The sequence below is a fragment of the Doryrhamphus excisus genome, linkage group LG6 (genome assembly GCF_037039965.1).
Source record: "Doryrhamphus excisus strain RoL-2023G ecotype Guam linkage group LG6, RoL_Dexc_Guam_v1.1, whole genome shotgun sequence".
In the NCBI taxonomy this organism is placed as follows: Eukaryota; Metazoa; Chordata; class Actinopteri; order Syngnathiformes; family Syngnathidae; genus Doryrhamphus; species Doryrhamphus excisus.
The window spans coordinates 13,841,985-13,854,127 of record NC_136362.1 but is presented as its reverse complement, the minus strand read 5'-3'; the positions used below and the strand labels follow the sequence as shown (position 1 = coordinate 13,854,127).

General features: G+C 41.7%; 1 protein-coding gene across 6 annotated transcripts in view; it reads left to right on the top strand.

Moving 5' to 3' along the window:
* mib1 (MIB E3 ubiquitin protein ligase 1) overlaps positions 1-10,223 on the top strand; it is a 49,159-nt gene extending 38,936 nt beyond the window's left edge. The window contains exons 13-22 of one of the 6 annotated variants that reach the window (XM_058066445.2): positions 688-820; positions 1,715-1,801; positions 2,113-2,271; positions 3,801-3,982; positions 4,588-4,777; positions 5,021-5,099; positions 5,487-5,573; positions 6,561-6,629; positions 8,477-8,577; positions 8,666-10,223. In XM_058066445.2, coding sequence (XP_057922428.1) covers positions 688-820; positions 1,715-1,801; positions 2,113-2,271; positions 3,801-3,982; positions 4,588-4,777; positions 5,021-5,099; positions 5,487-5,573; positions 6,561-6,629; positions 8,477-8,577; positions 8,666-8,806 — 1,228 coding nt within the window. In that variant the 3' untranslated portion in view covers positions 8,807-10,223. Of the gene's footprint in view, positions 1-687; positions 821-1,714; positions 1,802-2,112; positions 2,272-3,800; positions 3,983-4,587; positions 4,778-5,020; positions 5,100-5,486; positions 5,634-5,826; positions 6,630-8,476; positions 8,578-8,665 lie in introns of those variants that run through there. The other 5 variants (XM_058066444.2, XM_058066443.2, XM_058066442.2 and 2 more) reach the window with 5 other exon arrangements.
* The last annotated feature ends 1,920 nt before the right edge of the window (positions 10,224-12,143 follow it).

Here is a 12,143-nt window from a genome sequence, read left to right as displayed (position 1 = left end):
TATGATGCTTTTCCCACCTTTCTGACCTCTAAATGTAGTTAGAATGTTGTATTTCCATGTTCGACGATGCCAAAGTTTCAGATAATGAGGATTGCAAAACGCTTGGTTTTAAAAGGCATGGTAAAACTGTTCTTTTGTGACATCACAGAGGGCGGACTTTCTCATATGGTTCATAGTTATGAAGCACTTTGGGCATGTGACCAATCACAGCAGAGTGGGCATGCCCGTAGGTGGGCCGTTTTGGCAGGAAGCACACATCAAAGGAAATACACCTGGAATAGGTACAAAAGGGTTATTGTGTGTAGCTGCTCTATAGGAGACCACAACTCAATAAAACGGGTTGAAAAGTGAGCATAATAGGTGCCCTATTAGATACCCAAAAATGACATTTTTACAATATGCTGTAGAGCCAGTAACTTTTCCACAAATGGCCCCAGGGCCCGACTCTGGATACACCTGGTGTTACTGAATCTTGCTGTGAAGCAGATGTGCTAAAATCCTTGTAAACTTTATTGGCTTATACCACCTTGCTCAATTGTGGCTGTGTGATATTTAGATGCAATCGGATTAATTTTGACATTTGATATCACTAATTTAGACCTTTTGTCTGGTTGATTTTAATGGCTTTACCATTTAGTGCTGTGCCCAATCAGTCACTCTAATGTTCTTTTGTTTTTCTCGCTGCAGTGCAATGCGTGTGTTACTCTCCAAACTGCCGAGGCCTTGGATTGTAGACGAGAAAAAGGACGACGGCTACACCGCACTGCACCTGGCTGCTCTTAACAACCATGTGGAGGTTGCGGAGCTCTTAGTCCATCAGGTAAAAACAGCAAGCATGCCTCACCAGTTTAAATATTTGACAACAGATGCAACTTCTTATTATACGTAAATAGAAAAAAACAACTCTTTGCAGGCATTCTGCAGTATTCCAGCACTGCACTTCTGGCTCATTTGACTGTACCATACATTAAGAGCTACTGCACTCCCTGCAGCCAGCAAGCTGTAGACCGCTTCAAGCTGCTGTAACTGGCTTTTTTTATTTTTTAATTTATTTTTTTTTTTTACTGTATCCATACGGTTCACGGGGCCTCCAGGGGTGTTCTTTAAGGCTTGCCGGGCCGTATACCCTCCTCCTCATGCAATCATGACTTCATGGTCTCCTTCCTCCTTTTTAATTCCCTGAAGACTTACAGGAGTTTGCCGCAAAAGTCACCTGACTAAGCAGCAACTGGGTTATGTAGGTTAAGGTGGGTGGCAGAAATATAGCTGCAATGTCCCCCACATGCGGTTATAGTGGGGAAAGCCTCACCTCCCCCTCCCATAATTCTCTGCAATGGGCTGTTTCGCTGCGATGCTTCAGCCTACTGTTTAGCAATTGTGCAAGGTGCACTGCAGATTCCCCGCAAGCCACCCAGTGCATTCTTATTTCTTACAGAATTAATTAGCTGCCTGATCACAATGATTAGCTTCCCTGCACATCTTCGCAGCTGAGGAGTTTGCAATTTGGGGAATAATAATCACATGTTGTTGGAGACTTTTTTTTGGCCCTTCTCTTGATTGACAAGGTTAAAGGAACACAAGGTTCTATCATGACACAGGAAGCCTGCGCAATTTTGTATCATACAAAGTATTTTGTATCCTGGAAGTCTGTTTATGAGTCGTGTTTCTAAAATAATTCATTATTTTGCATTGGTATATGACGTCTTGTTCCCAGGGCAATGCCAGCTTGGACATCCAGAACGTCAACCAGCAGACAGCCTTACACCTGGCAGTGGAGCGTCAGCACACTCAGATTGTCAGAGTAAGATGTCTTTTTTTAATTATTTTCTCATTGTTTTACAGTGTCAAACAGAGTAGTAGCGGCTGTCTTGTGCAACACTAATGCACTAAATCTGGGAGGCAGTCTTACTGCATGTCTTCAGTAATGTTGCATTGAGTTTACAACGCTGCCATCTTGTGGACTCAATAAAAAGGCCATTTTGAAGTGCAACCCTTAAAACGGTGACACTCAACGTTGCCAACAGCGACATGTAAACCTGCTTTATGCCTTTTATAGTGCACAATAAAAAAAGATGGTTGTTGAAAGTTTCCTTGTTCTTGTGCGTGTGACAGCTGCTAGTGCGAGCTGAAGCTAAGCTTGAAGTGCAGGACAAAGACGGGGACACACCACTTCATGAGGCGCTGCGACACCACACGCTATCCCAGTTGCGGCAGCTCCAAGACATGCAGGATGTCACCAAAGTGGAGCCCTGGGAGCCGTCTAAGAACACGGTATGCAGTAAAAGCGTTAATGCTTCCTCTTTTTTAGTGCCATTCAACCAAATTATTGTGAGGGCTACAGCTTCAGAAGGCCAAGGACCAGGGGATGTATTTCTCCCTTCACTATTATTTTAGTTATTAACAGTTATTAACTTTACCAAATTGTCATGAATATAGTAATCAATTTTGAAGAAGAAGCACATTTCAAAAATGCCTCAAAGATGTTTGATGGGACAGGAAGTTTTAAGCACCTAGTATGAAAATGTAAGTCACAGATTTTCAATATAGTGTGAGTAGAGTTTGCATGAAGGATTGTAGAAATCTACTGCAAAAACACTAGTCAAACATATTCAGCATATGAGTTGCTTTGTGCGGTTTTTAGGAATCAGGTGCAAAATTCTACATGCCTGAGTGACTGGTTGCCCTGCTGTTTTTAAGGATCTACTGCAAAGTTGTTAGTCAAAGTTTTTCAATATGACTGGAGTGTTCTGCTGTTTTATGAAACTACTGTATAAAACTAGTCAAATATCTTGAGCATGATATCCGTTTTCTGCTGTTTTGAGGAATGAACTGCAGCAATGCTATTCAACGATTTTGAAAATGATAGTAATTTGCTGTTGTTGCTTTAATAATCTAGCACATAAACATTAGTCAGTGATCTTCCGCATGCCAGGGGTGCTTTCTGATTTTAGGAATTTACTGCAAAAACACTAGTATGAGATCTTTAATATGACAGGAGCGTTTTACTACAGTAAACACACTAGCCAGAAATCCTATATTTGAAAGAATGGTCTACTGTTTATATGAATCTATAGAAAAAATGCTAGTCAATGATCCGTAATATGACAGGAGCTTTCTGTTGTTTTAAAGGACAAATGTGCTCAGAGCACCTTCTGTCTTGCACCACTGCTTTCACACTACTTAGCTCATCAGTCAAGACTGCAGCTTGACACTTGTACGGAGGCAGTCAAGCAACTCGTACAACCATTTCAGCAGCAGCTTGTACAAGTTCATCCCTGGGGAGGCCAACACGACATGTATATGGGCAACATTTCCTACAGGGATGAGTTAGAGGTTTGTAGACCTACAGTTACCTGCAGGGATAGAACATAGCTGCCACCTCCAGTCTCCATCTTACTTCTTCTCTTGCCTCCGTCACGCTTGGTGCACCTCCCCTGGACCAAGCAGCCAAACAGCAGGCCTAATTGAGATGTGTGCAGTTGGGTCGCTCTCCTGTCGTGCTTCTTTCTATGACATGAGAATTGAATTAGCTCCGCTGGCTACACGCTGATCACTATCAGACTTCGAGCTGGGGCATCTGACTGAAGATGGGGGGATCTTGAGATAATGAGATTTTAGGTGGGGTTTATGGAGTTACACTGTCGGAAAGGCTTGTTACAACATGTCTTTGATTGGACCGTTGCTTGGTGATGTGACACGGATCGTCAGACTCCACAGGATTCAACTGGAGACCTACGTCTTTTGCATCAAGCCGTCCGTGTTGCGCATCACTCACCTCCTGTTTATTTCATTGTCTCCAGTTAATCATGGGCTTAGGCACCCAGGGGGCAGAGAAGAAGAGCGCAGCATCCATCGCATGCTTCCTGGCCGCCAACGGAGCCGACTTGACCATTCGTAACAAGAAAGGCCAGTCCCCTCTGGACTTGTGTCCTGACCCTAGCCTCTGCAAGGCACTAGCAAAATGCCACAAAGAAAAGAGCAGGTAAATGTCCACCAATGAAGTCACATTCTTACCAGGAATGTCATATCTTCATACTAAACTAACAAACATGTCATGTGGTTTAATAAAACATGTTACACTGTAAAATGTAACCAAATTTCACTTTAGCTATTGAAATTAACATTATTTACTTATTTTATAACATTAAAGTGTCTTTTCAAATCTATCAATGTTAAAAAAAACTATAATGAAGAGCCATCCAACCATCTTCTACTGCTTATCCAACGTTGGGTTTCTGGGGCTGCAGCCACAACAGGGAAGCTCAGACTTTACACTCCCGATGGATTCTGAGGCGTTTCAGGCTAGTTGAGAGACATACTCTCTCCAATGTGTCCTGTGTCTTCCCTGAGGCCTCCAAACCATTGGATGTGCCTTGAACACCTCCCCAGGGAGGCCTTTGGGAGGCATCTTGACCAGATATCCGAGCCACCTCATCTGGCTCCAAAGTTGGCCAGCATACTCCCACCACCCTAGTAAGGATAAGCAGCATAGAAGATGGATGGTGACAAACAAAAGTATTGGCTGTGTTTCATGCTCTTTCCCCCCTTACTCTCTAACATTGTTATCTTTTAACCGCCATGTTCCAGTGGCCCAGTGGGCACGCGCAGCCCATCTCTGAACAGCAACATGGAGTCGTTGGAGGAGTGTATGGTGTGCTCCGACATGAAGAGAGACACACTCTTCGGGCCGTGTGGACACATTGCCACATGCTCCCTGTGCTCTCCACGTGTCAAGAAGTGTCTTATCTGCAAAGATCAGGTCCAATCTCGGACCAAGGTATCACGTATACTTCCTGTATTAGGAAAAGCAACACATTGTCTGGTCTATTCTAATCATCATGTTTCCCCATTCAATTTACCCAAGTGTAGACATATGTACAGACCCGTATAGGGTATATCCGTATAGGGGTCAGCATCTAACTCCCCCTTTGCACTATAATTGGATGGATAGATGGTTTCCGCCTTATTATTCACATGCCTTTAACTGTTGTTATTTTGTTTTCTTTTGTGTGACCTACAGATTGAGGAGTGTGTTGTGTGCTCTGACAAAAAAGCGGCCGTGTTGTTCCAGCCCTGTGGCCACATGTGCGCTTGTGAGAGTAAGTTTCAAACATGTCAACACTGTTCACACTGGGCTTGTAAAATTTAGAGGGAAATGTTCACAACAGTACAAACAGCTTCCTAAAAATGTAATATTATAAGAAAGTATTAATGTTACAAGGGAAAAAAATAATGTTACGAGATAAAATCATATTTTTGTCCGGCTATGTAACAGGGAGCCAGTGTTAAAAAAAAAAAAACTCTCTGAAACTGAGCATTCAGAGCCATGCCAAACTTTCAGGGCTCCCTTCCAAATTTGCAAACTTCATTATCTGAAACTTTGGCATCGTTTAACAAAAATGCAACATCCAAATAACATTTATAGGTCAGAAAAGTGGAAAAAGGAGAATAGTTTTGCTTTAACTTTACTGTCTTTCTCTTCCCAGACTGTGCCAGCCTCATGAAGAAGTGCGTACAGTGCCGGGCTGTGGTGGAACGCCGCACCCCCTTTGTGCTTTGTTGCGGAGGGAAAGGTATGGAGGATGATGCCGCTGATGATGATGATGATGATGATGATGATGATGATGACCTTAGTGAGTGAATCTTCCACACGTTCCCTTTTAATTCTTTTTCTTTCTTTTTCTTCCTTTTACCCCCTTTTGCTTTGCTGCCACCTTGTTTATGCATGTTCTTTTTTTGTTTATTTCCCATCTATTTTCATCCTAATGGCAAATTCCAATCATGGTGGTTTTAATGTGGACTAATGCTCCATTTGTTATCTATTAGTGATGTGCAAAGTGTTTACTTGTTTAGAACAAATGTGGCTTCCCACAAGGCATATGCTAAACAGGCCTATGTTTTCCATGATATTTCCCGACATTAATGTGCAAACAGTTATATCTACTACATTGCAACTGAATATGCAAAGTATATGAGCTCTATAAGTAATAAGTGATTTTAACGAAGCGTGTAAGTCTATTTTGCGTTTGGACTCCATCCTCTTTTCTGTGATTTAAAAAAAAAAAATCCATATCTCATTGTACATCTCATGAGTGCATACTCTACTTTGTGTTGAGTTAAAAGGGAAACTGTTGCAAGGTCACATATTTTTAAATTTATGTTTTTATTTTATTACGCCGACTGTCTCCACGTTGTGTCACTGAGCCAGCATACAAATTCTAGCAAACACATAGGAGTGAGAAAGCAGGCTCAAGCGCACATACACCCTTTAAGCCCAGCTACACCAACTGTTGATGTCTGTTGCAAAAGCAAAATCAAGGTGCATGAAATTCCCCTGATTCCCTGCTGCTAGTGAGTGCAGGCTTTTTTTTATTTAAGCCTCGCCATGCCTCTTAATTATGTAAAATCTTTTAAAGGTTCTGTTTTCCCTCTTAATTCCTGCTGGCTTCTTCAAATTCTCTCTCTAAACCTCTCTTTAAGAGGCTGTAGTGAGTAGTCGTGGGTCCTCAGGCCAACTACTAGGTAGTTGCTATAACAATGTGACTGGTTATTCCCAGCAGGCAGCTCTAACTCTATGGCAGGGGGATCGCAGGATCTTCTCCAGCCCAACAATCTGGCACTAAGTTGGTGTAAGTATGCATCCATGACCCCCCACCCCACCCCACCCCATCCCTTATCAGAGCCATGACCACAGTTCTTCCCTGGCCCCCTAATGCCCTCCCCTTTTTTTCTCAGCGACACATACATGCTGGGCAGGTTCTAATACACTCTTGGTGAAAAATTTTAAGACCAGTTGAAAAATCGCAAAAATGTACACTGTTGGATCTTAAGGAGGTTCTAAGTAGAGCTTCAAAATGCAAAAAGAAGAAATAGGAGTGAGAGAAAATGTGAGGAAGCAATTTATTTCACCTTAAAAGTGAAATAGGCTGTTCATCAGCTGATCAAAAGTTTAAGACCGCAGACTTGAAAAGCCAAAGTCTCAGAAAAAATGGTGATTCAATGTTATTTTTGTATTCACACTGCCATTATCTCTTCATGGCAAAGACAGCCAAAGAATCTTACTGGCTGTTTATTGCTCAAAAATAAAAACATATATTTTTTTATTTTTGTATTGTATTCATTATGTAGCAGTCTTGAACATGTTATTTCATTACTAAAATGTGAAATAAAAAGGGGGGAATTTTGAGAAGACAAAGGTGTGATTCAATATGGGGGAACTATGGCGTTTTGCGGAGGTCTGCGCTCTCTGCATGCTTTTATTTGTGTGTGTGTGTGGGGGGGGCGCTGTCGGTGTGTTGGGTGTGTTGTGCGCTCATTGGCAGCAGAGGGCACGTGCATCACACGTACCTGCGTAGCCTCAAGGAAAGTTCCTCCTACACTAAAAGTGCTACGTCGAGTCTGCATGCTCCCAAATCCGCACATACCGATCCCCAAATTTTGCAGTTTTTGCAAAGTCGTTTTTATGCTTGAAAATGCTTAATTTGGACAAAAAATGCATAAAATGTGCTTAAAAATGCATTTTTACACTAATAAGCTATAGCAAAACAAAAAAACAGAATCCATTTATTATTATATTTTGAAAAGCTGTGATACAGTGGTACAACTGTATAGCAATTTAATTTCTTTAACTTAAAGAATTATTTGTAGTATGTGAGAAAGTGGAAATTTTGTATTTTGTAACAAGCACCATATTTCCAGAACTATGAGTCACACTTTTTTTCATGGTTTGGCTGGTCCTGCAACTTGTACTCCAGAGCAACTTATATATGTTTTGTTTTCACACTGACAGCCACGAGAGGGCGCTTTAGGCTTGTGTGCCAGTATCTGCTAATCCTATCACTAATCACTCCTGTACCACTGAAAATGTATCATGTAAACATCAACTTACATATAAAGACAAATGAGAAAGACGGAACACAAATGCTTGTTAGTATGTTATGTTAACGTACCACCTATTCATGTTGAAATGTCTGTTCTTGGGCTGTTTTTTATTTAAAAAAAAGCTACCCCCCCAAAAATGTAACTTATAGTCCATTGCGACTTATATGGGTTTTTTCTTCTTCATTGTGCATTTTTGGCTCATACTTATAGTCTACAAAATATACAGTATATTGCACAACACAGCAGTAACAGAACCAATGTCGTAGTGGTAAACAGCAAACTGCTCATCCGGGATCACTAGCGCTGTTGAGTGCATATTGACCAAATACCCAGCCAATATAGAAAACTCAGCAGGCAGTTGAATGGAGGAGTTATATGGAGCATTTTACTGTGTTGTACTTTGATGATGTTTGATGATATTTTATAAATGGATCTGCCTAATATAGTTGTAATATACTCAGGTTTGGAGCTTGACTCTGCATTGCAGTGACATAGGCGGCCTCTGATGTGGCTGCACATGCAATCTATTAACATGTTCAGCCCATGACATGTTTCCTATCAACCTTTTTGTGCTGTTGTGATGTGTCCAAAACAGCTAGCAACAACATCCCGGCCCTGCAGAGGGACAAAGACAATACCAACGTCAATGCCGATGTCCAGAAGCTCCAGCAGCAGTTGCAGGACATCAAGGAGCAGGTGAGCCAGCCTTGCAGACATAAGTCGAGCCACCATTGTGGCTTTTTCCCCCCGTCTTAATTCCAACCTGTCCTTCCTCAACCTGCAGACCATGTGTCCAGTGTGCCTGGACCGACTCAAGAACATGATCTTTATGTGCGGCCACGGCACCTGCCAGCTTTGCGGCGACCGAATGAGTGAGTGCCCCATCTGTCGCAAGGCCATCGAGCGCCGCATCCTCCTCTATTAGACTCGTATCACCTCACCTTTCCTGCGACACAACACCAGCCTCTGTCGGCCACCAAAGCGCATCCCTAATGTCTTACTCTGTTATACAACATGGAGAAACCTGGACTTTTTATCAAGATGCTTCATGGACATCCTTGTTTTTTTTTTTTTATTATTTTGCACTTGTGACGTTTGGAAGCTCTCTGTTGTAGGAGCTTCTTGACAGACGAACTTAAGGGGCAGATCTCTTGAATCTCACCCAGAACTGACCGAGCAAAAGGATACAAAAAGTAGGCGGTTGATTGCTCCGTCTTTGTTGTATACCCTATCTTGATTCTACTTTTATTGTTGATTATTCATCCTTTATATATGTCGGAAGCATCCAAGTATAGCTTGTTTTTAAAGTGGTCTTCATAACAGTATGGCAACTTACAAGGTTCTCCGTGAGTATTTCTTATAGTGTAGATGTCACGATGAGCTCAAGAGGTCAGCGGTACTGTCAGAGGAAGCGAAGCCGAACAGCAACACAGCAGGTCTACTCTAGACAGGTAGCACATCAGTCATACCAGAGCCGCCAAACTAGCGTCCAAACAGACACACATTGAGTCTTTGTTGCACACATTTATACTTTTTAGATTTCAATTGGTATTGTCCAGCATTATTGTACAAGAGCCTGTTGCTACTGTGCAAACATCCTATGTGGAGGGGAAGAGAAAGGTGCTGTTTGTCTTGTATTGTTTTCTTAATTTAAGTGTATTGCAGCTCAAAAATCAGCATTTATTAATATAGAGATTACAATCTACTGGAACACTTAGATTGGGACTGTAGATAAATTATTTTGCATTGCTGCCCCAAACAAAGAAAATAGGATTTGTCGGTGTCACCGCCTACCCAACATGTAGCCTCAAAGTCAGCTTTGATATTCATGTGGACACATGTTTTTTTTGTTTTTGCTAAACCTAACCATGCTTCTGTTTTTTTTCTTCTGTTATCCTCACTTGTGTTTGTTGAAACCTTAAAAAAAACCCAAGTCATTTAGTTGTCAAACGTCATCAGTGTTTTTTTGTTTTTTTTTATTAAAACAGAAATTGCCTTACTTCTTGCTCAAGGCACACACTAACACACACAAGCATCCTTGAATGCTTTTTTTTAATGAATGACGAGTTCTTGTTTTTTTCCCCACTGATAACACCAAACTAGAAGCAGTCAAATGCTTCGCAGCAGTGTTGTCCTCTTTGTTATCACTATTTAAAGAACAAAATCAAATTTTTTTTTACTTGATTTAGTCCCTGTTGGAAATGTATCAGTGATATTTCTTTTTGGCATGAATGTTTGACATATGCAGTACGACATGTATCATGGAAAAACTGTTCAGTCTGTATTGCAAAACAAAGTGCTTTTAAAACAAAAAAAATAGCTGAAATAAAGTTACAAACCAACGCTTTTGTTTTTCCAGCTTGTTCTGCTAAATTGTAAAAACTTTTTTTTTCCCCATTTTGTTTTTTCAAGATCTGATTGGGAAATTTGCATGTTGTTTTTTTTGCCCTGCTGTGTGGTGTCTGCCTCACGGAGGAGCCGGGAGGTGGTGGGATGGAGGGATGAGGTGGTGGGGCGCCAACCGTGGTTGGGAGGTGTGGAGTAATTGAAAATGCTCACACTTAATAATGACTCCGCACCACAGTGTGATAGGTTGGCTATGCTAATGAGGTAGAACAGTAAAACCAGACAGAGATGAGAGGACTGATGCGTCTTTGAAAAAATAAACAAAATATCTACAGACAGTGATGCTTAGCTGTGTTGACACCTTTATGTAATGTATTTATGACTGTGGTTGTATTTTGCTATAGTGTACAATTGTACAACTGTATCATATTCAGAGCTGTGTCTTGGACAAAATATTTTTATTAAATATTAGCAATAGTTGCCAGTGTTAATTCACAGATGAGCCTTATTGTTTTATGGCTAACCATATGCCTGTTTGCGACATTTTCTTCAACCTTTGTTGTTTTTTGTTATTTTTCCTGTCTAATCTTATTTTTTCGAATAAGCTGTGGGACAATAAAAAAAAGCAGTTGCAAGTAAGGCCACACAATACTGCTATACTTAATACTTTCGTTCATTTAACTGCAAAGCCGGTGAAGTAAATGATGAATGACCTGTACAGACCCTGAGCATCAACATCTGCATCTTGGCTAAAAACAGAAGGCAGTCCATCACTCTCACTGACTTGACTGGCTTGGAATCCAGACTGACAACTCCCCACCCCCGCCCACTTCGGGTCAGGACGCCTCACGCCCACTGTCAGGGTGTCGGAGACGGCGCTATCTTCACCTTTGGATGCGACTAGATCCTGGGGAGGATCCCTGGACTGCCATGCACTTCATGCACGCTCTCTAACTTGGGCCGCAGGGGTCGTTACTCCCATGTTGGGAGGGAGGAGGGGGCGCCCGCTAATTCACAGACCCCCCCCCACCGCAGTACGCGAGTGGAGGACAAATTATTATTGAGTCGCCTTGAGAGAAGAGGAGTTAAGATGATGGTGAAGAAGATGGAGCAAAAAAAAAAAACATGGAATAGGAGTGTTGGACCTGCAGTTTGAAGGCCCTTCGCTAGGTGGCAGCACATCCATTGTCTTCATTCCAAACACCCCTGAAAGGTGATATTGACTTCAGTATTTCCACCTCTTCCTTAAAGACATATTTTATCCCAGCGCAATTAACTTTTCTTTTCTTCAACAGATCAGTATGGCCTTCTGTATTGCTGCCACTTTTCACCCTCATCGTCCATCTGGACAAAGCAACCTTCTTGCTCCAGTCAAGCTTTGGATGCCATGTTGGAGGAATTGATTGTCCGCTGACTGAAGGTCCTTTTTTTCCTTTCTCTCACTTTCATGTCATCCAGTTCAGTTCAAAACTCTGTTTATTGTCTGTGCTTTTTTATGGCCTGAACTGAGCAAAGTTCAAACTGTGTTCTGTCTGTACTACTCTTGGAGATTTGTGTGTGTCTCAATTCTGTTTTTCTTTGTCGCACTTGAAGCCATTTGATGTCCAACGTAAGTCCAGCCTCTCCTTTATACTGCATTAAAAAGTGTCAACATGGGGTTAAAATAGGGGGTAAAATGGTGTTTATGGGTGGGTGGGTAGTTTGGAGCTGAAAGCAGCAGCCCCACCTCGGCTGTAAAGTCATAAAAAAAAAGTCCTCGACTCAAAACACGCAAGGCCCCTGACGTGCTGATTGCTTTATTGTATTGATCAGGGCAAAGTGTCAAAAGCACTGAGAAGCCTTATGCTGTTAATATTATTTAGCAGCAAAATGCATCCATTGCAAACATATTTGAACAGGAAGTCAAAATGGATGAA